Source organism: Micrasema longulum, unplaced genomic scaffold, assembly GCF_059751315.1.
Source record: "Micrasema longulum isolate JH-2025_06_02 unplaced genomic scaffold, ASM5975131v1 h1tg001113l, whole genome shotgun sequence".
NCBI classification, from domain to species: domain Eukaryota; kingdom Metazoa; phylum Arthropoda; class Insecta; order Trichoptera; family Brachycentridae; genus Micrasema; species Micrasema longulum.
The window spans coordinates 411,646-439,098 of record NW_028278301.1 but is presented as its reverse complement, the minus strand read 5'-3'; the positions used below and the strand labels follow the sequence as shown (position 1 = coordinate 439,098).

At 35.4% G+C, this 27,453-nt stretch overlaps 1 protein-coding gene across 4 annotated transcripts; it reads left to right on the top strand.

Annotated features, from left to right (window-relative positions):
- Positions 1–1,003: 1,003 nt before the first annotated feature.
- On the top strand, positions 1,004–24,583 carry mle (dosage compensation regulator mle). Of its 4 annotated transcripts, none has more exons than XM_088233508.1 (19): positions 1,014–1,302; positions 1,385–1,635; positions 2,839–3,104; positions 4,472–4,518; positions 6,812–7,062; positions 8,834–9,105; positions 9,554–9,676; positions 10,367–10,515; positions 11,368–11,645; positions 12,031–12,272; positions 13,682–13,912; positions 14,619–14,774; positions 14,862–14,992; positions 15,498–15,667; positions 17,061–17,257; positions 18,457–18,720; positions 20,344–20,526; positions 21,884–22,051; positions 23,494–24,583. In XM_088233508.1, exons 5-19 carry the CDS (start codon positions 6,828–6,830, stop codon positions 23,908–23,910), a joined length of 3,216 nt encoding a protein of 1,071 aa, XP_088089634.1. In that variant the 5' UTR covers positions 1,014–1,302; positions 1,385–1,635; positions 2,839–3,104; positions 4,472–4,518; positions 6,812–6,827; the 3' UTR covers positions 23,911–24,583. The 4 variants fall into 4 exon arrangements, with proteins under 4 accessions (XP_088089631.1, XP_088089634.1, XP_088089632.1 ...); XM_088233506.1 differs by lacking the exon at positions 4,472–4,518 and having other exon boundaries at positions 1,018–1,101; positions 1,208–1,302; XM_088233505.1 differs by lacking the exon at positions 4,472–4,518 and having other exon boundaries at positions 1,004–1,302.
- The last annotated feature ends 2,870 nt before the right edge of the window (positions 24,584–27,453 follow it).

Here is a 27,453-nt window from a genome sequence, read left to right as displayed (position 1 = left end):
TTAAAACAAATTAATTGATTTTGAAATATTTTTCAAAACAATTTTTTTATCACGAGACTTAAGTAAATAATATATGAAGATACATAATATGGCAAGATTATCGGGGTGCCTCCTTCCAAGCCAAGGAAAGACAATAACGTTTTTTAACTGAAAGCAAATGTTTCACTTTTTTTTTTGGCTTTCCAAAGGAATTTTGAACAAAATTGAGAGATCCAATGTACGTAGAATGAGCTTTGGGCACTGCTGCAATAGTTTTCACTTGTTTGGAATCCATCCAATAACGTAAAGTTGTAAATGTGTTTTAAAGAAAGTTTATACTTGGGCAATACTATATTGTTTTGTCCCAGGACGAAAAACATGGTCCACGCGTAAATAGGAATTTGTAGGATAAAACGTTGTTCCGAGACATTGCTGTGGAAGCAGACAGGCAGGTTATCTCCGTAAAACAATGATCCCCTACCACCGTGCGCGGCTGGTGTTGCGTAAACGCGCATGTACAAGGTGACAGAACCTTATATGACGATAATAATGATTTGGTCTATGCGTGTGCTGTGTTCTCGTACATTTTTTCTGCCGAAAATGGAGACATTTTTTTTATTTTTATTATTTAGTTCGTTCTTTCGATTTCATCACATCTTGGTTTAAAAAAGTGTTTTTCATAAAGTTTGGTCTCCTCTGTTACTTTAGAGTATACACATCTAAGCCTATTACTGACAAATATGTGTAAATAAATTAAACACTTAGAACAACTTAGTACGGCGGTGAAAAAGCAAAAATGTATTTTTTCTATGAAATTTGTGTCAAATCCTGTCAAATTCATATCTGTTTAGATTTTAGATGGTTCAAATAGTTCTACATTGTCTCTTATAGATCATATCAATTTTTGCCTATGGTCAGATTCACTGCTTGCTCGTGCTTGTCGCTGCCGTTTGTCTTGTACTATAAACTATAATATTATATATTATACATTATCTGTGATCTGTGGCCCGTTTGCCGCAAGATATCTGTAGTCTGTGGTCTGTGTTTGCCGCCTTGCCGGTGGTTTGCCGTATTTGCCGTGTTTGCCAATAATCTCTGTTTTCCGACATTCTGTATTGACCGGTAATAAATATTATAGAAGAGAATACATACATCCAAAGTTCTTTTATTACTCACAGTTAACCTCTTAACTCAATTTCTCAAGAAATACGGTTTATTATCATTTGAGCCGCTAGCCACCAGACATGGGTGACATCAAATCTTATTTGCACACTTGGTGTGCGAAAACCAAACTTACCCCTAACTTTGAAGTTAGGGCCACAGGTAATGAAATACATTGACGTGACTTTTGTTTTCAATGTATTAAAAGTTTACGGTTTTTACTGGTTTTATTTTTGTGTTGTAGGCCCGAAACACCGCCAAAGATTCCTCTGCGAGGTTCGCGTGGATACTATTACTTACGTAGGCGTCGGTAACTCGACTACGAAGAAGGATGCCCAAGTGAACGCGTCCAAGGATTTCGTAAATTACCTCGTTAGGTCTGGGCATGTGGCTCCCGCAGACGTACCCGAAAATACAATTGATTTGCCAACACCTCAAGAAAATGATCCTCAGGATTCCAATGACTTCAAACCTGCTGCCAGACCCGTATTCCAGGTAAGGTTTTTAATAAATATCAACCCTTTGATGAAATATTATATTCTCTAGCAGCATTAAACTGATGCGTCTACGTCTAATGCACCGTGATTTACATATTGAAAACATAAGGTCCAGGTGGTTCTTGAACGTATTAACCAAGCGTGTACCAATCACTTTCCCAGAAAGATTCCATCGCTCCACAACTCGGTTTGACAGGAAGTTCTTCCTGGGCCCCGATTACAATGGGAAGCTAACATTTATCTTAAATTTTTCTACAGAGTAAAATTAAGTTTTCTGTAAGAAAAGCAGAATATGCATACATTTTTTTCTTTTAAACATGTTCAATTATACACAGGTTACCGATGAAGAAACTTTAAATGTTCATGCATACTCATTTACGTACACAAATATCGATTTTTCTTTATAGACAGTCGAAGATACTGTTGACTTCCCATTGTAATCGAGGCCCTGAACTGCTATTCCAAACTCTCTCGCGGCTGTTGAAAAAGCTTTTATTGCGGATATTTTGTACGTAAATACGCGCTATGAAAGCTTTTTCTACGGCCGCCACAGCGTTCGGAACAGCTTGGATGTGAAGGAGGTAGTGTTTCATTTTAATGAATGGCTGTTATTATTCATAGTGAACATTGATTTTTTACTTCTGTACATTATATTGCAATAAAGTCACTACGCAGCCTCTACTCTTCCAGTGCACTCAAGCCACACTCTCTTATGCGGCCATCATATTATCTATTCCTACCGAGAAACTACCATCTTAGTTGTCCATCTCTGAGCTTTCTTCAACAACTCTGTCTTTTAAAATAAGGATTTCGGATTTTTTAGACAAACTCTAGAAGTGAGTAATGTGGGAGAAAGCTTTACTTATTAGGTATAGAGAGGAGTTGGTTCATGTGATGATTTTGATAATGCGTGATACTTATTTTATATCACAAGTTATTACGACCCCGAGATCTTTAAGATCTTGAGGCTCCAGGCTCGATTTCTGGGAAAATGACATGAAATATTGATTTGAAAGGTGATTCTACACTGCAATATTCCATGCTCCTGAAGCGTAAGGCTGATCAACTTACCTTCATGTAACGAGTGATCGATATACGCTGCATTTAGTGTACCAATGCAGTGCACTATCCACCATCATGTGTAGACAGGGTTATGATATAATGATGGTTATTATTTTGATAATTCTTATTGTATTTTCAGGAGGGTATGGGTCCGAGTGAGATGGGAGAGGCGTACAGAGCCTGGGGCGGGGATGGAGCCAACCAGGAGCACGGTCGTCCCTTTACATACATGGACCGGCTGCAGCAAGCCCAGCGAGTGGAGGAAGCCGAGGACCTGGATGTGAATGCTGCCATCCACGGGAATTGGACCATTGAGAACGCCAAGAGCAAACTGCACCAGTTTATGCAGTCTAATAAGATCAACTCGGACTATTCCTATAAGGCTGTGGGACCGGATCATACTCGGTTACATTCAAAATTAATTTTAATCTTACCAATCATAATTTAAATTTCATCATCTTTCCCTGTAAGCACCTGATGATGCTTAGACTCTAAATAGACTCATTATACTCAATACATATTAGACTCATAACTCAAAATACTGACGGTAAAAATGAAACCCAGCAGAACGTGGAAAACACAAATTGGTCGAAATTTTGTTTATGAATGCTTAATAAATATTTAAAAAGACAGGCATCATGGCACAGTTGGTTAGACGGCTAATTGTGAAACCGGCATCACAGGTTCGATTCCCGCTAGTTGCAAGGAAAAAATCCAAGATTTTTTTTTATCGTTTACGTGTTGTGTTGTATTTTTCATAACTTCCTCCCATATTGTCTCCTCCCACCTGCTGACAAGCCCTTAAAATAAAAAGCTTATTGGGTTACCTTTAAAAAATGTATATATATTGCCTCCACGCCAAAAACCTGTTTAAATCTTAATGTCACATTAACTTGCTAGTTCTTTTCCTCATAATTACATAATGTATGTACATTATATTCTCTAGAAGGAATCTTCCTTTTGACTTCTTTTCAGATTGCCTATTCTAGTTGCACATTTTGGACTATAAACCTTTATCAAGTTTATCACTAAGCATCGGATTATGATATTTTGTATACAGCATTCCAGATTTTTTTCTAATGAAAATTATTCTTATAATTATCCAAACGTTTTCGTAAGCTTCACTAAGTTATGATTTAAGCTTTTTATGTATTTTTTTATATTTCAGAAGGTTATTCCATTTTTGTGAAAATCACTTCACCTTTTTGTAAGATTAATTATGTGTTCACTTTTATTACTAACACAAAATTAATCATACCAAATATATAAGTTAAACATGATATTTGCTGACATTCACAGCGTAAAAAACTGCACTTACCCAAGCTTTCAAAAAACATATTTTGATAGATTGGGTCAATAATGTATGAATTTCCAAATATTTCAGTATTTTGTTTAAAAGTTCACTTATGTTCAATAGTAATTTTACGGGGAAACGGATGAACACTTTGAGTTGTAAGTTGATTCAGCTTCAAAAATTTTCCATAAGCAATCGTGTTTTCTTTTGTTCTAGAAAGTACACTTGCTGAATTTATACAAATATTTGAGTTAACATGTCTGGTGTATTTTGTACACTTTTTATCATTAGTAAAAGGAAATATTCACCATACTAATTTATTTTTCAAAAATTATTCAGTAATACAATGCATAGATCATTTTCTACCCATCAAAATGACTTCAGTGGACTATTTACCAATGAAGCCATTTTATTTTATTTTTTTATTGAAGCTGATTTTTCTTTATGACTCACTGTGTTATGTTTTCCCTGTATTTAGGAAACAAATTGAGTATCCTATGATGAGCATTCACACTCTTCTTTCTGGTTAGTATATTTGTGTATGTAATTTTTATATGCATTGATAATTTACTAATATTGTTTTTAGACACAAGATAACATAATGTTCTTGTTTGTTTAACAATTTATATGAAAGAAATACAGAGTGCATTGAAGAACATTACACATAAGAAAATAATAATTGTCTTTGGACAATGGTTTCAAACCATGATATTATTGATGACAATATCACTTTTTATTAAGTAAAGATACATTTTGTCAATAGTTTTGAGAACTGGTGGGCTTTATAGCCTGTTTTTAATAGATTATTATGAAAATAAAACTCTGTTATTAGTATTACACAATTTTTATTATTTTTACAAGAACACTACTACAGTTTCGGGAGAGCACTCCTCCCACCGGCGGGTGATATAAATGCAACACTAATAACAAAGTTTTATTTTAATGATAATTTATAATGAAGTGCTACGAAGTGAATGCCGATTCAATTCATAATATTGTTTTTAATAGTTAACATTAGTCGTAGAGCACGCTGGCCAAAGGATTTAGGGAAATAGCCATTTGTAACTTAAATTCCTTGGCTTAAATTGGGGTTAAATGGATTTGTCTCATATTCTCTATACAATGTTACTATGTTTTTGTTACATATTATGTATGTTGATTTTTGATTATTTCATTCTGTAGGTACATAAAATATGATAAATAATGTAATCAGTTCTTGTGCATAATTTCTTTTGGGAAGCTGATAATTAAAGACCAGATTATATGCAACAAAAAGGTTGAAATATGCATGCAATTAAATGTGAAATTATACAACATAAAATTTAAAAAAATTATAGTATTTTTTTTTTTATCAGGAAAAATTTAAACAATCTTTGTTTTTATTAATGTTAACAATAATGAATTTTTCTAAATTTCCTGTTGTAATGTTGTGCATTCTATCAGTCAAAATATTTTTATAAATTCAGAATGAATATTCCACGTCCACCGAGGTTACTGGACAGTGCTTGAACTTAGATGCTATATTGGCACATTATGTCTCGGCCAAATATCATCCGTGCCATTAACGAAACTATTAATTAGACGTAATTTTCTGGATTGTTTGGTAAAATTTTTCTCCAAGTTTACGACTATTTACTGTGTTTAATCGCTTAGAGAAGCCGTGTGACTGCTAAGAGTGCTCATATGAACCGTGTGTTTCAAAGTTTAGGTCGGCAACAACTATTAAGATCTGTAAAAATAGCCCAAATATGCAAATACATAATATGCAATTGCATATAATCCGGTCTCTACTGATAGGATTAAATTGTTATCAATATACTTCTTTTTGGGTGATACCGTGTGAGTTGGATTTATTCCGACGTTTCGGCTACCATTGCAGGAGCCATCTTCAGGGTAAACTGTGTAAATAATTTAATCACTGTGACACTGTAAAAACATTCGCACTTATTTATTAAATTGTAAGTCAATATTTAGCATTCTACATACGTAATTTTAGTTTGAACGGAATAGACCAAAATACAGATGTGAAAAGTGACAGATTATAAGAACTAATTCAAGTCTTTTTAAAGTTTCATTGTCATTACAATATTTGAGTTTGTCCAAATGTTTGTAGACAAAAGACTGGATTTCACCCCCTCGGGAGTCATTAAGATTAACAAATAACAACAGGGATGGAGAATACCTTAAATAAGGGAATATGGAAGTCTAGGCATTTACTGGGCTTATGACCTGTTGGACAAATTTTGGACCATTTGGACAAACTCAAATATTGTAATGAAACCAACTGGTCCAAGAAAAAGTTTAAAAACTGAAAAATTGTTTTCAGGCGTTGCCTAGTATGTTAAATAATTCAGTCAGATGAATCTCTTCACAACAATAAAGGTTTCAGCTCTTTAACTTCACTAAAATCAACAAATGGAAGAATTGAAGAAATATGGATGTTCAAACATAGGCGAAATGGTGAATGTTACACAGTGTGTAAAGTGGCCACTTAAACCAGCCAATGACTGGTCATAAGCCCTGTAAATGCCTAGACTTCCATATTCCCTTATTTAAGGTATTCTCCATCCCCGTTGTTATTTGTTAATTTCATTGTCAGTTTACTCTGAAGGTATATGAAATTATTTTAACCAATAAATTATAATAACACTTAATGTTGCATTATTTTACCTAAACTTATACCAAATCCCTGTTGCTAATATATATTTTTTTTACCGTAAATCGTCTTGCAGGGATCCTGATATTAATTATGTAGTCCACAGCTATTTATTATAAAAGAACCGAACAATACATTTCTAATGTTTTATGATATTTACAGGAGCTTTTGTGCAGAGATGAGTCTGTACATTAAGAAGCTTGGACGTACCGTAACGGGGCGTGAAACAGCTTCGAATAAGCAGACGGCTTCCAAATTTTGCGCTTTGTCTCTTGTACGACAATTGTTCCATCTCGGAGTCATCGAGCCCTTTAGTGGAACTCTGAAGAAAGAAAAATCTGGTGATCAGATGAAACCTTACCCAGTTAAGATGGCCCCACAGCTTGAAAGTGAATTAAGGGATGCTTTGAATGGTGAGTTGAATAGTTTAGTTCAATTTGTATTTAGATGTTTTTATTTCATATCATCCTTCAGGCTAGGCTAAATTTAATAATAAAACTTTCAGTTTTCAATTTTATCTATGTTTGGTCTGTTTTTCTTTCTTTTAAATTGTTTTGAAATGTTTAACCACTTTATTGGCAATGTATCCTATAAGATACCAGTGTGAGCGGTGAGTTTTTAGATTGGTAAGCTACGAAAATTCTGATAAAATGTCCATAGCGGTAGTATGGCACATAAAAAAAAAGTTTATTTTATATTTGATAAATAATCCATAACAAATGGCGCTAGCGGCTAATAGTTTTAGTTAAAATATTTTCTAATTTAACGCAAACATTTGATTAACAAAAAATGCTTTAAAAAAAACAAAACATTATTGCAAAAAACTAGAAACCCCGGGGACTCGAACCCCAACACGGTCTTAAGTCAAACAGTTTTATTTTAGAGAATAATAGCCCTTATGCAGAAGTGTTGAAAGACTAAATTGCATTTAGGAAAGCTGCAAGATTCAACAGTAATCGTAAGTGTAATTTTTTTAACGTAAATCTTAGTTTAAGGGTTTAAGGACGTAATAAAATTCATATTTTATCTTTTATTATCATATTCAATCCAGTTCTAATAATTTCAGCCGATTGAGGTGTACTGGTTCGCTGTATGAAATGAAATTTAAAACTAAATATGATGTAAATTTACTAACGCAAGAAATGCATACGATGGCGTGTGACGTATTTTACGTCTACTTCTATGGGGAAACGGCGTTATGGTTAGCTTTTAAAAAAAATAAATTAAGACCATATTTAAACATACATGCAAAATTTTTTATATTTACATGTTTCGAATTCATTTTGTATCAGACAGTATTTCCTCAATTATAAATTTGGTGTCTCTGAATTTGGAGTGTGTGTCTTATAATTGATGGCGTGTTACAATCGCCGTAAATTCTATGTATTCAAATAGTAAAACAAAAATCTCCCTAATTACCATTCTAAATATCGGAAAGAATACTGTGTTATGATGCTTCATTGAAAAGATTGTGCATAAAAAAAAGCTCGGAAACAGAGCTGCTGGACGTAGATTTGACATAAGTGAAGCGAATATTTGACAACATTTTGCGGGAAGATGCCGACAATGACGCATCGAAAAGTGATGCTTATGGAAAAAACCAACACTGATAAAATTTCAGACTCGGATAGTGATAGTACAAAAATTATATCATTCATTTTTTCATTATTCCCTTTCCTCACCTTATGGTGCATAGGGCACTGCATTGGTACACCAATCTCAGTGTATCTTGATCATTTTGGTTGCGTGAAGGTAAGATGATAATTCTTACGCTTCAGGTACCAGTCTAGGGACTATGAAGTATTCTAGTGTGAAAACACCCCTTTTAATAAGTACTTCATATTAACCATGTCGGTAATCGAACCCGAGACCTCTCGAATGATAGTCAAACGCGCTGACTACTACACCACGAGGTTGACAGTGCCTATTTTTAAACCTTTTTTTTTGTCTCAAAAAATAAGGATGCAAATTATAATCAATCTTATTTTATTTGGAAAACCAACAGTTCTTCATATTTATAATTAACATTCTGATATACTGCATTACAATCGAGGTAATATGGTAATAATTTAATCATCAATTTAAGTAAGTGACGATATGCAAGGTATCGGTTGATTACACTTAGATTTTAATTTGAATTGTCCATAAAAAATATATTCTAATGGTCATTTTTAATTTTTCCAGCTCTCGGTGTGGACCCTGTATATGTAGACGCCAACGCTCCCACCGGTTCTCCCGCCCAGCCCCTGCTGAAGACTGCCGTGGTGGAGCAGATGTTGAATGTGCGCCCAGAGCCAGCTGGAGTTGTGTCGTGGTCTCCTCCGCAGGCTAATTGGAACCCCTGGCTGGGGTGCAACATCGATGAGGGACCCCTGGCCTCCGCCACTCAGGAACAACTGTCGGAACAGCTCTCCAACGAGTACAGAGACAAAATGCAAAATAGCACTCTCTTGGCGGTGAGTAAACATTACTTTACACTCGCCTTGTTGAAATTTGTGCCGTTTTATACGGAATAGAATTTTAATTATTAAATGTTTTTTATATTTCCTTTAATTTGTTATTATTGCGTTCGTAAATCAAGTAATATTTAAAATTATTTTCATTAGTATTCACTAATAATTAAATCCACATCATTACATCTTTTAAAAAAAATGTAAATTAAGTTCCTTTCATTCTTCATACTTCCAGGCATCTCACTCAACAATAAATGTTGTCACTGTTTCCACGACAATTTCAGATGTCTACCATTGTATCAACCTGTCATTAATTTAATAAGTATGTTGTATAATTACAATTTAATTCTACCAAGAATTTTCCACTAATTTCACCAAAAAATCTTTGTTTGAAAAGTGCGATGTTGCCGATTTCAATATTTATTTAATTGTATTATGTTTGCTCAAATAGGACAGCATTAAGGAACGTGAGGATCTACCAGTGTTTGGTATGAGGTCTATTATAATGGAAGCCATCAACGACAATCCTGTCATCATTATTAGGGGAAATACTGGCTGTGGAAAGACTACTCAGGTTAATATTAATTATTATTTACATTCATTTATGGCAACACTTTTGTTATTTATTTTTATAATTTTGCTACATACCTTAACATTCAAATCAGTGTTTTGCTAATCTTTTTGAGCTCTCTTTTGTTGGAGATTTGTGTTTTGTTTAGATTTAAATAAACACCTCTCACTTTAATAAACTAAAACAATTGTTTACATTTGAAATCCTAATAAATAAATGTTACTAATTTCACAATGAGCTCCTTTTGCAATAAAACAAGAATGTCTCTTTTTTAAAAACTAAAATACAGTAAATGTTGTACAATTTTTAAAAATACACAAATGAGCAATTTTTTTCAATTTCTTACCAGGTTAGCTAGATAATCAATTTTCAACTCATGAATTGGGCATTAATGATATTTTCTTGCAAAAGTATGGCACAATTAGTATTATTTCAGGCGGTGATCAACGGCAGGGTTATTAAGGATTGCATAGCATAAATTAGTATCCTAGAATATGGAAATTTGTAGTAGTGGCACTCGAGAAGCTGATCTGAGGCGTAGATTTTCAATTTATTTATTTAAGTGTCAATATCTCGAAGACTAACGATTTCTTGCTGAGGTTATATTATGTACATCATCCTAGTGAGTCATGGAGTAGAATATCAGCCCCCGAAGGGAATACGTTGAGTTTTGGTACCATTAATTTCTTGTAGGTTTGCCAATTTATTCTGGATGACTACATCGCTAGTGGGCAAGGCTCGTGGTGTAACATCTGCGTCACTCAACCAAGAAGAATTTCCGCTGTTTCTGTGGCTGAAAGAGTTGCCAATGAACGTTGCGAAGATTTGGGACAGTCTATTGGGTGAGCTTTCAAAATCATGTATACCTAATATGTTGTTCATTTTTTAATTTTTGCTACCATCATCATCCCCGTATCTGCACCTGATGGTGCATAGGACAATGTGTTTGTACACCAAGCCAGCATGTTGGCAATCATGTAATATACATACGCTAAGGCAAGATGATTAGTCTTGTGTTTCAGGCACTTGTTCAGGGGCTATGAAATATTTCAGTGAGACACAATCTCGCCTTGAATCATACCAGGGACCTCAGGCATGATAAGAAAACACACTAACCAGTACATCACAAGGCAGATTAGTCAATGTTCTATTTCAGGATTTTTTTTACCAGAGTGTAGTAAACAAGTTGAAACGCACATCCAGGATTATGGTTCTAGTTTACTTACTGAACTATATTTATTCTGTGTCCGAGCGGATGGAAGATACAGTTATATGTGTGAAATATAATCAAAACCTTTTGTGCTTTTGACTCGATGGCTTCTCTTAGGTAAAAAAGCGGAGATAAGTCTGCCTCGTAACTTCATGGCTGGCATGTTCATGTTGGTTCTGTACTTTAGGTCCTAGGTTCGATACTGGGCAGGGTGGACCTTAAATATGACTTTTTGAAGGTGGTTTTACACTGCAATATTCCATTGTTTCTGGACCTGAAGAGTGAAACTGATCACTTTGCCTTCCATGTAACAAAAATGATCTAGATTCGCTGGAATTGAAACGCCAATACAGTGTCCTATGTACCATTGGGTGCTGATATGGAAATGAGGATGATGACTATGTTTAACATTGACAAATTTTACAGTTAAATATATAATTTTCCTGTCTCAATATGCAAGATAGTATATATAGTTTTTTTTAAGGTATTCTGTTCGTTTCGAGTCGATGCTTCCGCGTCCGTATGCATCCGTCATGTTCTGCACTGTCGGTGTTCTTCTCCGCAAGTTGGAAGGTGGTCTGCGAGGAGTTTCTCATGTTCTCGTGGATGAGATACACGAGCGGGATGTTAACACAGACTTCGTCCTGGTCCTGTTGAGGGATATGGTGCACACATATCCTGACCTGAAGGTTATACTCATGAGTGCCACGGTGGACACTACACTATTCAGCCGCTACTTTGGAGACTGTCCGATAGTTGAAGGTAAGAAGTAAAAGATCTTGAAATAAAAGAAAGGCTTCTTTAGATATTGTACATCAATGGACAAGTTTTTCTTTATCCTATTAATAATGACAAAAAAATATTACTTTTTCTTTGCATTTATTGACAGAAAATTGTTTTAGTTCAATAATGTTCTCTTATTGTGTTGTACAATAATTTAAACAATTTTTTTGGTGTGTGCGTGAGTGTCCTACACTAATATACAAAGAAATTGTCAATATTTGTGTACATACTGTTATAGTAATCTACAGTTTGCCATCCGATACACACGTAAGTCCGCTTCTCTATTCGCTTGACTTTATTCTGATTCCCATTGCCCACAAAGAGTCTTGCGTAGTTTTGAGAGACTTCAATATTAATATTCTAGTACCGGGCCGGATGTACCCTGTTGACCAGTTGTTCTTGGAAGACTGTGTGGAGATGTGCCACTTCTCTCCTCCGACTGATGTGCGCAAGCGCAAAGCGGGCGGCTCCCGGAACAATGATGATGAAGAGGAGGATCGTGGAGCCGGGCAAGAAGAAGAGGAACAGGACCTGAATAAAGTTCCAATCAGTCCACAGTACTCTGAACACACAAGGAACTCCATTGCTAGACTCAGTGAAAAAGATGTAGGTAGCAATTATTTTCTAAGAAAAACTTCTTGACAAGCTAAGTTGTAAATCAATGGTATAGCCTTTATTAACATTAGCTTGTATTATGTAGTTTTTTTTATTTAGTTTAAATATTTTTACTATTTATTACATCTTGTTATAAAAACATGTTAAAATGGAACACAGACATTAAATATATATTAGAGGCTTGAATAAGTTCTCGCTGTTCAAAACATGTCAAATTTTGTCCCTAAAAAATAGTATTTGCGGGGAATTTCACTGCATTCCCTTTTTTTAAATCAGCAGCTGAAGCAAATAGAAATCTTGTGGAGACTTATGGCGACTGTGCTCTGTTGGAAACGACATTCAGAGATTAGTTTTGACACTTTGAAAATAATGATTTTGATTTGAAGATAAAGAACTCTCTGGCGGACTGAAAAAGTTTGAAGACAAAAAATTGGAAGCATTACTCGATGAAGACCCATATCAAATGCCAAATGGCTCGATTCGTGGATAACCTCAAAAGAGAGTTGTTCTTTCGAGATGGTATTCGTATGCTGCCAGAAAGATAAAAGAAAGTAGTTGCTAGCGATGGACAGCACTTTCAATAACATGTCCTTTAATAATCTTAAAAAATAAAGCCCCGCTTTTTACACAAAAATCTTGAAAACTTATTCAAGTCCCCAATTTTTGGTCAGCGTCTGACCTATTTGCTAATTTGAGCATATTCCACCCCCATTTTCAAAAAATTCAATGTTTCATTCTTTCTGTATTCTCAGGTAAAGAATTTTTAATTCAGTGAACATAATATATTTGATATTTAAACACTCAATGTGCTCTTCTGCAAAATAACCAAAACGGATTTACTCCTGTCTTCCTTGGAGCAGTAAAAATTGTATACTGAAACGCAGATTCCCTGTATCGGACACTATATACCTGTATAATATGGGAGCTTGTTGGTCACTGGTGATAATGTATGTAATTTCTGTGTCCAGGCGAATGAAGAATACAGTACTGTGTGTGAAATAGAACCAGGACTCTGGATGAGTCTTTTTAACTTGATGGCTGCTCTCAGGTACAAATCCTGAACAAGGAAATCGAGTGGATTTAAGTCCACCTCGTTGTGTAATGGTTGGCGCATTTACTTACCATTCTTGAGGTCCTGGGTTCGATTCCTGTCAGGGTGGATGTAAAATATGGATTTTTAGGGTTGTTTAAACTGCAATATTTCATTGTTCCTGGGCTGGCACCTGAAGCGTTAGACTGATCACCTTACCTTCATGTTACAGATGATTAAAATATGCTGGATTTGGTTTACAAATGCAGAGCCCTATACACTACTTGGTGCGTTAAGGGGAATGATGATGATTTATGTAATAAATAAATAATCGTTATTCAGTAGTAATAAAAATATTTTTTTTATTTAGGTGAGTTTTGAGCTGATAGAAGCTCTGTTAAAACACATCAAGACTACTAACATCCCCGGTGCTGTACTGGTGTTCCTTCCCGGCTGGAATTTGATCTTTGCCCTGATGAAGCACCTTCAAAACCATCCGGTGTTTGGAGGATCCGACTACCAGATCCTTCCGCTGCACTCCCAACTGCCGAGGGAAGATCAAAAAAAGGTGTTCCATGTTCCAGCACCTCATGTTACCAAGGTGTGTATTCAATTCTTACGCTAAGCCTCTATGTTAGAGGCTTCTCAATAGGTGGGAAAGAGAGGATTTGTAAGGTAGTTATGAAAAATAAACCACAACACCGAGACCAATTGAGAAAAATCTTTCTTGGATTTTTTTCTTGCGACTGGCTGGAATCGAACCCGCGACGCCAGTTTTACAGTTAGCCATCTAACAAACTGTGCCACAACGCCTGTCTTTAGTGAAATTATTACTTATGTGAGTAGGATTAACTGCTTAGACTTTCTAAACACAAATCAATCACCTCTCAAGTCCTTTAGCTACATTTTTTTTGCTGAGAATTGTCTGTTTATTACATCAGGAACATATACAAAAAGTGTTCTGGAAGGGTTAAAGGTTAGAGAACTGAAGTATGTATATTTTAATTGTATTACATATAATATGCTGGGAACCATGTATATTTTATTAAAGTTGCAATTTGGTTCTATTCAGCATCATTTGTTATTACGAACTTTTATTTTTTGGTCCCTTGGATTTCGTTATATCGCGGTTCTACTGTATCTAAGTATCGCAGTTTAGGTCTCCTGACACTGCCTTTTCTCGTGGTTTGTTATAAACAGCCCTTTAGTTGGTTGATTGTCCACCTTATGTGGTTTGCAATAGAAGGTTCTTGATAAAGATTGTATAGTTCATAGTATTATTTGATCTTAAAATAAATTATTTTTAGGTGATCCTCTCGACAAACTTGGCTGAGACATCGATCACGATAAATGACGTGGTATTCGTGATTGATTCTTGCAAAGCTCGCATGAAACTGTTTACTTCGCACAATAACATGACCAGCTACGCCACTGTGTGGGCCAGCAGAACTAATCTAGAGCAGGTAACAAACAATATCAATAAAATATGTTATCAGGACAGTTTTAACATTACACAAGTTAAATTATGATTTTCCTTTGGCATGTTTCAGCGTAAAGGTCGAGCTGGTCGTGTCCGTCCTGGCTACTGTTATACTCTGTGTTCCAAGGCCAGGTTCCTTCGTTTGGATGAACATCAGACTCCCGAGATGTTCCGAACACCGCTACATGAACTGGCGCTTAGGTATGGGTCTAGAAAAAAGAGTATAGGTGTGAAAGATGTCAATCTCCAAATTGATAATGTTAATTAAATGGCGTATATTTATATGAAAATTTTAAGTATCTTTTTCCGTAACCTGTAATTGAACACAATTTCGGTAACCGTGGTCCCTTTATGGGTTGTGTTCTGGATGCCTCTATGGCGGTGATGAAGTTTATGTACTACAGATCTGTGCACTGGATTTGTCATCCGATTTCGTTATTAAGAGTTAACGTCCTGTGTATATTAAGTTGGTATTGCTTGATATAAGGTATTGTGTCATGTTGCTTTCTTCGTTCGATGCTCTCTAGAAAAAAAATTGGTGCGTGTGTGTCATGGATCTATGGATGTTGTACCCACATATAATATATATTGGATAGCAATTACTAAACACAGTAAAGTTTCTCATCTTTTATGTAGTAAATTACACTTTCGATCTACACGTATAAGTGAATAATTGTGTACCTAATAATACTAACAATATTTTCAGTATTAAGCTCCTTCGCTTGGGTGCCGTGGGTCAGTTCCTCAGTAAGGCTCCTGAGCCGCCACCGCTAGATGCCGTTATTGAGGCTGAAGCTGTCCTTAGGGACTTGCGCTGCCTGGACTCAGCTGACCACCTCACTCCGTTGGGCAAGATCCTGGCCAAGCTACCCATAGGTGAGAAATTATCTTAATTATATGAACTCCGTATGTGGGTCATATCATCATGACATTAAAAATATGGCATTGACCTCAAGCTCTCTACTTTTATGCATTCCATACGAAATATGAATGATTTTGCTTTGAAATGAGTTCAATGTTTTTTCTCTTTTAAATTCCAAGTTTTCCTGCGTTGTTTGACTTTATTGAAAATTTATCTAAAAACTAAACCTCTCTCATAGTGCATCTATGTTATTCTTGGGTGACAGTGTGGTGCTGAATGACAAGTCAAATCTAAACATATGTCTTAAAATTTTATTTTTCATCACTCTCATTTTTGTTGATTATTTTTAGGAGCATAACATGAGCCCATTGCAGTTGACTGAATCTTTAAAGGTGAAGTTAACTCATTGCTTATATAACATTTCTGTAATCAGTATAATCTAAAAATATTTTTTTCCTGATCCTTTATGTACGAAACATCCATGTTAGTTAAAATTATCAATAAGAAATCAAGCAAAAAGCTCACCTTGAGTTAAAACTTTGAATACAAAAGTTAAACCATTTTGTCAATTAGTTTACTTAACCTGCAATGGGCTCATATGTATTATAATTTTTCTAAGAATGATCCCTTGTTGTTTTGGGAAAATGATGTAAGCATATTATGTTTATTGAATTTCAATCAAGAACAAATCAATTTGATACTTCACGGTTGATAGCGATGTGAACATTTTTATGGCTATCAAAATAATTGTGAGCGGTTTATACAAAATCCCCTTTTATTTGTTTTGAAATCGATTAAAAGATATTTTACATTATTAAATACTCTGTATATGTGAATTTGATACAAGTAAATACAGTTTTTGTTTCTATTCGTGTTTGCAATATGGTCATGAGGGAGAATGACAATATCCGACAAAGGTCGTCCATATAATTTACCAAACTCACAATGAAAGTAGTAGAGTTAAATTATATTAAAACAATGACAATTCTAAAAAAGTTACTCTTCAAAAAAACATTGCTTTTTGTATGAGCGAAACCGATAGGAAGACCCAGTCTTTGAAATGTTTTTTTTTTGGTATGTGGGGGTACATTGGTATGTACTTTCACTACTATAAATTTAAAAAAAAAACTATACATAATTCTGTGTACCTAAATACGTGTTACTTATGCAAGCTGTTCAATATTTTTCAATGAAAAGCCAATTTACAAAACTAAAATTGAAGTAGAACTGTGAGGCGATCATTTTTCGCAAAATCTTATTATCGTTGAGCTTTGTACGATGTTTATGTATATCCAAAACTGCCTTGTGCATTATTGACACTAAATTACATTTTAGAAGTCCTTATGACATTATCTCAAAGGCTCTCATCAGTGTTGTTATAATAACTTTTTATATTTGAATTTCCAGAGCCTCGACTAGGCAAGATGATGGTGCTAGGGGCGGTGCTGATGTGTGGAGACGCCCTGGCCACTATGGCAGCCAACAGTAGTACATTCCCGGAGATCTTCACTCTGGAGCAGGGACGGCGACGCCTGTCTTACCATCAGCGTGCTCTTGCTGGGGACCGCTGTTCTGACTATGTTGCCATGCTGGTCGCCTTTCAGGTACTCTAGATACGCTGCTACTGTATGGAGACTTCCTGGTCACTATAGCAGCTGATTGCTGCGGGGAGATGGCTGAGATTTGAATATAACTTTTTATCATAATCCTTGGTTAAAACTATTTTTTTTTTTTTAATTCAACGGCTTATGTCTTTAACAAAGAATAAAAAAATATAATCATTAAAACAAAACACAAATAAATGAACAAAACATTTCAGTGAGAAACAGAAAAAATCATAATCATTTTAACACAAGGACAAAACATTAATCTTCATTAAAAAAAATTATCATACAAGACAAAATAACAGAAGATAAAAATAAAAAGTTTTGGAGAGACAGAGGCAATGTATCATAATGTATTCCTTTATATTGATAATAATTACAATTTGGAAGGAAATGGTTAAATAGTCTTAAGGATAAATTAAATAAATCTACATTATTTCAATGTTTCCATTTTACTTCGCAGATAGATGTCAACTGCTTGAAAATATGGCTAACTTAAACATAATCTTTTCACTCTTTAAAGCAATGCTGACGTATCATATACAGTAAAATTCCAATTATCCGGATTAATGAGTTACGGTTAGAACAGATTAATACAGAAATCCGGATAGTTGGATCAACCATTAAATTAAGGCAATTTTTTAAAGAAAGTGCAGAACTTACTTTAAGATCACATTTTTACTTCCTTTGAAAGTATAATAGACTAGAGTTTGGATAAACAGAGGTCTACTGTGTTTAGTTTTGTCATAACATTAACAAGAAAATAGTTAAAATATGACACTGTTTGAAAAGGGCGGGGTTCAAATAAGCGTTAGTCTAAGTGTGCCATCAGCCTCCGTGGTGTAGTGGTCAAGACGCTTGACTCACGCACGGAAGGTTCCGGGTTCGATTCCCGGTGAGAACACAAAAAAAATAAAAATGTGATTTTTCTCAAGCCCGGGTGCTCTGTGATGTAATTCACCACTGTAATTAGGCCCCCTGGCCTGTTGTGGTGCAAAAAAAAAATGTATAGTTAAAAAAAAATAAAAAAAATCAGGTAGGTCAATCGTAAAGCTAGAATGATGTAAATTTTTTAGCATATGAGAGTTTTTTTATAATTTATTCTGTGTATTAAAAATCAGATTTTTTTGAGTTATGACTTTGTTGTATCGAATGTGCAATATGCAACATTTAGCAGTATATTGAATATGTACTTTTAGATGTGGGAACGGGAGCGCGAAAAGGGTGAAGACGCGGAGATCAGGTTCTGCGAGTGGAAAGGGCTGCAGCTGCCCACCCTCAGGGTCACTGCCGAGGCTAAGTTCCAGCTCCGTTCCATCCTCGTCATGGCCGGCTTCCCCGAGGAGAGCTTCTCCCAGCGGCCGTGGGACGCCCGGGGGCCGGACCCTCGTCTGGACCAGGTCATGGCCCTCATGTGCATGGGGCTGTACCCCAATGTGTGCTTCCATCAGGGCAAGAGGAAGGTCAGTAGAGCTTGGAAATATTTCCGCAAGTACTTTGTCGAACTTCCTCCACTTTTCTCTTGCCAACACTTCTGTATCCGCCAGATTTCAGTGGCCATTCCATTATTTTTATAAGCGTTTTATTAACGATGATGCATTTCTGTTAGCAAGCATGATTTGCAACAAATAGTCTCTAAAATGTATGCCTGGAGAGCGAATTGGCGATGAACGAAAGTAAGTCAAAAGTGATAGTATTTGAAAGGGGAAGTGAGGTTACTGACTGCATAATAAATGTAAACAACGAATGTCTCGAACAAGTAGAAGAATTTGTGTATCTGGGAAGCATGTTTTCAAGAGATGAAAGAGTAGAAAAATATGTTGAAAGCAGAGTGAATGCGGGCAAGAAAATGAACGGAGCGCTAAGCACAGTAATTGCCAATAAAAATATGTCAATCGAAGCTAAACTGTCAGATACGGAGTTTTAGTCCTAACATCATGTATGGAAGTGAAACATACAACTGGCAGAGGAAGGGTGAACGCGGTCAAAATGCGATCTCTTAGACGAATGTGTGGGAAATCAATGCATGAAATACGAATGATGAAATCAGGCGAGAGTGTAAATCTGAGTCAAGTATAATTGATAAGATTAAGAAAGGGTCTCTGAGATGGTTTGGTCACGTAGAACGAATGGACGACGAAAGAATGGTAAAACAAGTATACATGGCGAAAATGAACGGTAACGTGAGACGAGGATGACCAAGGAAGATGTGGCATAATCAGATAAACCAAAATCTTAAGTCTGGTCATGCTAAGAGCAGACAGAACCGAAGGGCATGTATGACAAGATGTATGAATGTGGAAGAATCTAGGAATATATGCCAGGATAGACGTGTGTGGCGGTCCATTCTCTCTGCCTATCCCTACGGAGAAATGGCATGATGGTAGTAATAGTAGTAGTATAGTTTTGTTAAATTTTTTGACAATTTCATCTTACTGTGAACTAATTTCATTTCCTTTTATTGTCCCCGATGTTTGTTTATCAATTTTCCTAGTTTCTAATTATTTATAAATACATAAAAACATTTTGTTCATATTCATCTTTTCTTAGCTTGCTATTCGCCTCTTGTATTAGACATATTGGCTGTCAGAACTGCATAAATTTAAAATCACTTTTTTATGTCAAAATAAATTGTAGATAACACTTTGTATTAAAAAAAACTAATTCACTTTTGATATTTTGCCCTTGGCTTAACACTATATGAACCATTCAATATTATTCATTGAAAGTGTAAGCGAAATTTCAAGAGTTTCAAGTTTGATTTTGAGATTGCTGCTTGTAAATGCCACATTCCCTAGTTGTTTTTATGAAAACATGTGCATTTTTTTATCAGTTCAAATGGGCGTTTATCATTGGCGAATGAATCTGTATGACAGTACCCAAATGTGTTAAGTAAAAAAAAAACCCTAAATAATTTTTTTATTCCTTCTACTTGTTTCCCTTATGCGAAAAACATTAAATCAGTCCATATTCATCAGCAGATTTGTTTATCTTATAAAAGTATATTATCAATTTAATCGTGCCATGTCTTTCATCTTCCTCCTATGGTTTAGGTTTTAATGTATTTTGTAACTTACCTGTTCCAGGTTTTGACAACTGAAAGCAAGGCGGCTTTACTGCATAAAACTTCAGTTAACTGCAGCAACTTGGATCAGAAGTTTCCCTCTCCATTCTTTGTGTTCGGAGAGAAAGTGCGCACTCGAGCAGTTAGCTGTAAACAGACGAGTATGGTGGCTCCTTTGCACCTTCTACTATTTGGCTCTCGAAAGGTAACTCGAAGAATGCAATAAAAAAATTAAGTACATAATACAATGACCCATTCATTCAAGATTCTATTTTTAAATCAATTGGACTAGAGAAAATTGAGAAATTTGTTATGTACGTCTATGTATTCATAGACTTATTCGTATTCGATTCATAAAATTTTTAATTTTTTCATTACATCCACGCAAAGTCTGCTTTATTGCATAGTAGTTGGCACATTCATTTACCATGCTCGAAGTCCTGGGTTCAATTATTAAGATGGTCAACATGAAATTTTTGTTTATAAGGTGGTTTTACACTGCAATACTTTATTGCATCTTAACCGAAACAAAAAAAAAAACTGGCACCTGAAGTGTAAGACTGAACTTACTTTACCGCAGCAGTATAGTTCAGTTCAGTGCTGAAAATCGGCTTTTATTATAGTAAATAATACAATATATGTTCTATTTCCAAAACATTGAAAAAGGGTGTAATTAATTGAAATTAGATGTAGTACAAAACAATTATGTAAAATTAAATTGAGTTAAATTATGAGCCAACATATCTGTACCTCAGAGGCAGACAGATGCAAATCCAAACGTCAAATGTTCAACACAAGCCTGAAAAATCTACTTTCTCTAAGTGATTTCTAATAAACTATAACATTAATTTGTATATTCAGTATCTTAATACATTGGTTTATTCATTATAAGACTTAGGTTTCTTTAAAATCAATAGACATAATCATAAACTGGATACGAACATTCTGGATTTGCTTCCGTCTGCCTCTGAGGTACAGATATAAGATACTGTTTATCCTCACTAGATATAGGTAAATACGTATTCTGTGGTTGGCAGTATTTATTTATTTTTATATAATACAGCATTTTTACACCCATATGCAGAGACAAACCTTAAGGTGAGGAGAGTACATTCTATTGTCTTCACCTTCGGGTTATTCTCTGCATTTGAAATTAGAATGTACTTTCCTCACCTTAAGTTTTGTCTCTGCATACGGGTATTAGTCTTAGTAATGTTTGCAGCTTAGTAATGATTTAAATATGGAAATCTTATATAAGATGGAATAATATTTAAAAAATTATTAATATTAATAAAATTATTAATTAATATTTAAATATTTAGAAAATCTTACAAAAATTATGGAACTAAAAAAATTTACAACAAGCATCACATTGCACACACTGTTAAAAATGTCAAAGATACAAAATACACCGCATTCACTTTATCAATGCAGTAATTCATGCACCACCATCATACCTAAAATGACTGAAGTAAAATAATTCTGGTGGGTCTATAATAACTGTACTGATAATACTCTAGCAATAATGTGTGTTGTATTTATGCTGTTTTCTAAATTGCAAGGTGGAGTACCAAGACGGTGTGGTCACCTTGGATAATTGGATAAACTTTGATATGGATCCGGCTCAAGCTGCTGCTGTGGTCGCCCTTAGGCCTGCAATAGAAGTTTTAGTGGATAAGGCAGCCCAAGATCCTGAAACCGTTCTCGAACCAGACCCTGTTGATGCCAAGGTCACTAAAAAATATATTTATTTAGATTTATGTAACGAATATTCTAATTGAAATGTAAATAATATTCCCCCCTGAAAATGTAGCAGAACCAGAATCTAAAAAAGGAGCAGAATCCTGGGTGATAGTTTTTAAATGGCTACGCTGGCTACTTTCAGGTAAAAATCTTGATAAAAGAAATCAAGTGGAAACCGGTCCTCGTTTAGGTACTTTGCCAACCGAGCTTGAGATCCGAGTCCAATTCCCGGAAAGGTTATTGTGAAATGTTTAATTTAGAAATTTGTAGTTTTTCACGGCAGTATTTTGATTATTTGAGGCGTAAGACTTATCTTTCCTTAATGCATTTTACAAATAATCGCTGGATGCTTTTACTATAAAGAAAACGCATTCTTATGATTTGCCCAAATAGTCAAATAGTTCATTTTTAGTGGCCTGAGTTGAGGCTTCATTGAGTTGTAAATAACTCACGGTAATCGAGTTGTGTTATAGCGGGGGTTTGAGCCTCGGGTCTCTGATCTGCGAGTCCACGATACTAGCCACAGAACCACAACCTTCCAATTGGAGCATTAAAGTGCCCTGTGCATAATTAGGTGCGGGTGGGGGAATGGTGATAATGATGAGTATTTAAAGTCCTGACAGTCTTATTTTCTGTTTGTAATGATGTTTTTCCCTGTACAGATGAAGAATACAGTTCTCTGTGTAAAAAAGAACCAGATTCTTGGCCAAGTGTTTTCAACTTGATGGGCTACTCAAGTGAAAATCCTGAAAAAGGATATTGAGTGAAGAGGCCACTTAAACCATGAAATGCCTAGACTTCCATATTCCCTTCTCAAAAATGTTTACTCTCTCTGTTGCAACAAATTTAGAAGATAAATCTGCCTAGTTATGAAGTGGTTGGCACGTTTGCCTATCATACTTGAGATCCCGGGTTCAAATCCAAGGTTGACATTAAATATTGATTAAAAAGGTGATTTTACACTCCCATATTTCTTGTTCCTGACTGGCGCCTGAAGCGTAAGGGTAATCACCTTACCTTCATGTAACAGATGATCGAGATATGCTGCATTTGGTGTACTAATGCAGTGTCCTATGCACCATCGAGTGCCGACAAGGGTGTGATGATGATTTTTTTTTTGCGCCACATCAGACCAGGGCTGGTATTCCAAACGCTCTCATGCCGTATTATCTCAAGAATACACGAGAAAAACTGTTTTACACGAGAGTGGTTCAGAATAACACCCCTTGAGTCCTAATTATTACAGCAGTGAATTACAGCACAAAACACCAAGGCTTGAGAAAAATCACATTTATTTTTGTGTTTTCCCTGCTAATCGAACCCGGAACCTTCCGTGCGTGTGTCAAATGTCTTAGCTATTATACAACAGAGGTCGCCGGGATGCAATCTTTCAGTGAATGGAAATATAAATATTAAATTTAAATTACAGGTGCTGGATGTCCTCAAGAAGTTGTGCCTAATGAATTCTGGTGATTTTGGAATACAGCGAGAAGCTGCCGTTATGTCTCACTTCGACAATAAGCGTCCGAGATTCTCCAACACTGGAGGATTTGGTGGCAGCAGTGGGGGCCGTGGTGGCGGCTTTGGGGGCAACCGTGGCGGGTTCGGGAATAATAACGGTAACCGAGGTGGGTTCGGGAATAATGATGGTAACCGAGGTGGGGCCGGAGGGAACCGCGGCTATGGCGGTAATCGGGGCAATTATGGGGGCTATGGTAGCAACCGTGGTGGTTACGGAGGTAACCAAGGCGGTTTCGGTGGCTATCGTGGAGGCTACGGGGGTAACCGGGGCGGCTATAGAGGAGGTCAGTCTAACAACTCTGGAAACGACTACAGTGATTATTAGCTAAATAATTTATTTAATGGGTAATATTTTATTAAGTATCATCGATGCTTGTTGTAGATATTGTATTCTTGATAGTTAGTAATTTTAGTATGATGTGACAACTGCACTCTTTCCTTGCTAACCATCGAGTACTTTTACCTTAGCAGGCATTTTCAACCTAAGTACTGTCGTCAAAGTTGCTTGTTGTTCAATAATCAAAACAAAAAAGAAAAGTAAAACTAAACCAATTAGTTTGAACAATGTTTGATTATGTCCAAATGCTTGCAGACTGGCTGGATTTCCTCCCTAGGGAGTTGTTCATATTTAAATTTATTTCAACAGCTCTCTGTTTTTTCTCAACTTTTTCCCTCTCTGTTGAAATAAATTTAAACAATTAGTTTGAGTTTGAAAAAAGTATTTTAAAATATGTATGGCATATTTTCCATAGAATTGCCAATTATTACAGGAATAGAATTCCCCTGCAAAAATTTATAAACCATTTTCTATAAGTTTTACCACTAGCAGTAAACAACTATCTTAATAATCTTCACTTTATGGAATCTGGCCTGACCTCCCTATTGATTTTCTAATCGCTTATGTTTTATTTGGTGACCTGTCCATTTATATTTTAATTTTTATATTTTTAAACAACTGTATATCTGTGATTACAATAAATAAATACTATGTGAAGGTGTTCTTTATTTTATTTTACACCCATTCTTTATCTTGTGCTAGAACTAAATAAGAGGGTTTTGATGATGATGATGATTAACTCGTTCAAAAATGTGTTTGTCTAAACATGTCTTAGAGAAAAGGAAAAGTTATTTATTAAAAACAAAGGGAGAACATTTTCCAGAAGGAATATGGTCTGGGCAATACACAAGGCTTACCTGTTTGTCTGGTTTAAGTGTTCACATTGCACACACTGTTAAACATTTACCTTCCGTTGACTTTAGGCCAAAGAACTAAAACCTTTATTGATGTGGGTGAGATCCATCTGGCTTTGTCGCCATTAGAAATCTCCGCGCATCATTTCACAAACAATTCTTTCTGTATTGCCTAAAGTGCAGAGTAATCGCGCCCCGAAAAAGTAATCATTAGTGACAGGCAACCGTTTATTACCCTTACAGGTTATTATCACGTTCTTTCAAAAACGCATTTAACTCGAGGGAGAACATTCATGTGTATTCAGCTATTGACGGAAATGTAAAAGCATATTAGGTAAATTGAGATTTATTTTTAAATATCCTTTATACCACATATATGTAAATAAATCAGGTTCTGAAAATTTGTAGAACATCACAAAAAATATAACATTTAAATTCATATAACATTAAACCCATATAAATTGTACATAATCATGTCATTTATATCTACATTATAATTAATTTTAAAGTGCATAACATTTTTTGCATCCATATAATAATATATACATACATTATTTGCCTATCGTCCGCGTAGTTTATGTTCATATTTATAAAAAAAAATTCATGAAAAATCCAGTGTTATTTCATTATTGCATTGTCGGCCTCGTGGTGTAATGGTCAACGCGTTTGCCTATCATTTAAAAGGTCTTGGGTTCGATTCTCGGCATGGTTGATATGAAATATTTATTTAAAAGGGCGTTTTTACACTAATATTTCATAGTCCCTTGACTGGTACTTGAAGCGTAAGACTGATCTGACGATCTTCAAGATTACTTTCATGTAACAAAAATGATCAAGATATACTGCAATTGGTGTACCTATGCAGTGCCCTATGCACCATTAGGTGCGGAAAGGGAATGATGATAGCATTAAATAATAATTACAAATACTTTTTAAATCTATTTAAGGCCGGTTTTATAAACATCCATAAGTAAGCTTGATACCATTTTTAACTAATATTTGGTATACCGGTCGATTTTAGCTTTTTTTTAAACGTTTCTATGAACACTAATGTAACCAGTCGGTTAAATGATACTACTACTGCCGTTATCTCTCTCTTCAATCTGTGCCTCATGTCTGAGGATGGTGATTGCGCCTGACTCCAGGCATGGCTCTTCTGTAAACAGTCTCCCTCCATCTGGAACGGTCCCGTGCTCTTTATAGGCATTCGTCAGTGATGATTCTGATAATTCAGTGACAGTGCCGCTCCATCTGGTCGGTTGACATCCACGCGACCTTGTCCCTTCGACACTTCCAGTTCCTGGAGTATAGATGTATTCGTACGTCTGGCCGTCCACGGAATCTGCAGCATTTGCCGCCAACACATTTTGAAAGCTTTAATTTTTTCTTTTCAGATTCCCTCAGTGTTCAACACTACACACCGTACATGAACACTGAGAAAACCAAGGCTTTCACCAGTCTCTTTTTGGTGTTAATGGTTATACTGCGATTCTTCTAAATCTTTACCAGCCGACTCAGCACTTTTGGCAATACCTATACGTCGCTGTATTTCACCTTCACACCCACCGCCATCGCTGATGAGGGAACCTAGATAAATTAAATTGTTGACTCTTACTAAGTTGCGCAGTAAGGATAATGGCGGTACTTTATTAGCTCGATCAATGACCATAGGCTTAGTTTTGATGAAAGTCCCAGGTCTGAACTAGCAGTATCTATTCGGTCGATTAGTTCTTTCATTTCAATCTCTGACAATGCAATAAGTGTGGTGTCATCAGCATATCTCAGGTCGGATAAATTTCTTCCTCCGATTGTGAACTACTTGTCCAGCCGTTAAGTGCCTTTCGAATGACATATTCACCATGTATATTAACAAGACTGGAGACAAAATGTAACCCTGTCTAACGCCTTTTCGAACTGGGAAGTTTTCTGATAGTTCATTGTTAAAATTCACAATTGCTGAGCTTTTATTGTAAAGTGATTTTCAGGCAAAGAAGGTGTGCTGGTACCCCCCATCTCATTAAGGACCGTTTATCTAACACGTATTTAACATCGACAGATGTATCAACACATTGTTATTTGAGCCCATTGCAGGTGAAGTTAACCAACCAACAAAATTGGTAAAACTTTTGTATTTAAAGTTTTGACTATTAACTTTTTGCTATTTTTTTTTTACCAAACTAGTTTTATATTTCTTATTAACATGGATGTTATGTACATAAATAACCAGGAAAATAAGGTTTTTGTATTATACTGATTACAGAAATGTAATATAAGCAAAGAAAAGATTGGATATTTTTTTCGTTCTCTGCTTAATTCATTTGCAATATGTGATTATTTCTTATACATTAATTAACATGCTCATATTTTTTTACTCGTCCACTGACAAAGATTATACACATTATTAAGTTAACTAACAATGAATAACTAAAGACCTACCAGCAGTCGTTTATATTTTCATACTCAACATATTGTAATTTAGAATATTGTCACATTCTCTTTCTGGGATTTGTATTTTCTTGAATCGTTAAAAAAATTCTAGTTTTGTAATTAATGTATAACAAATTTTTTAGTCCAGAATAAAGCGATGCGTACATTCTGCGCTTGACAGATAGAAAAGTAATATTATAGACGATTGACAAAAGAACATACAAATTAAAACTAAAGTTTGAATTCTGAT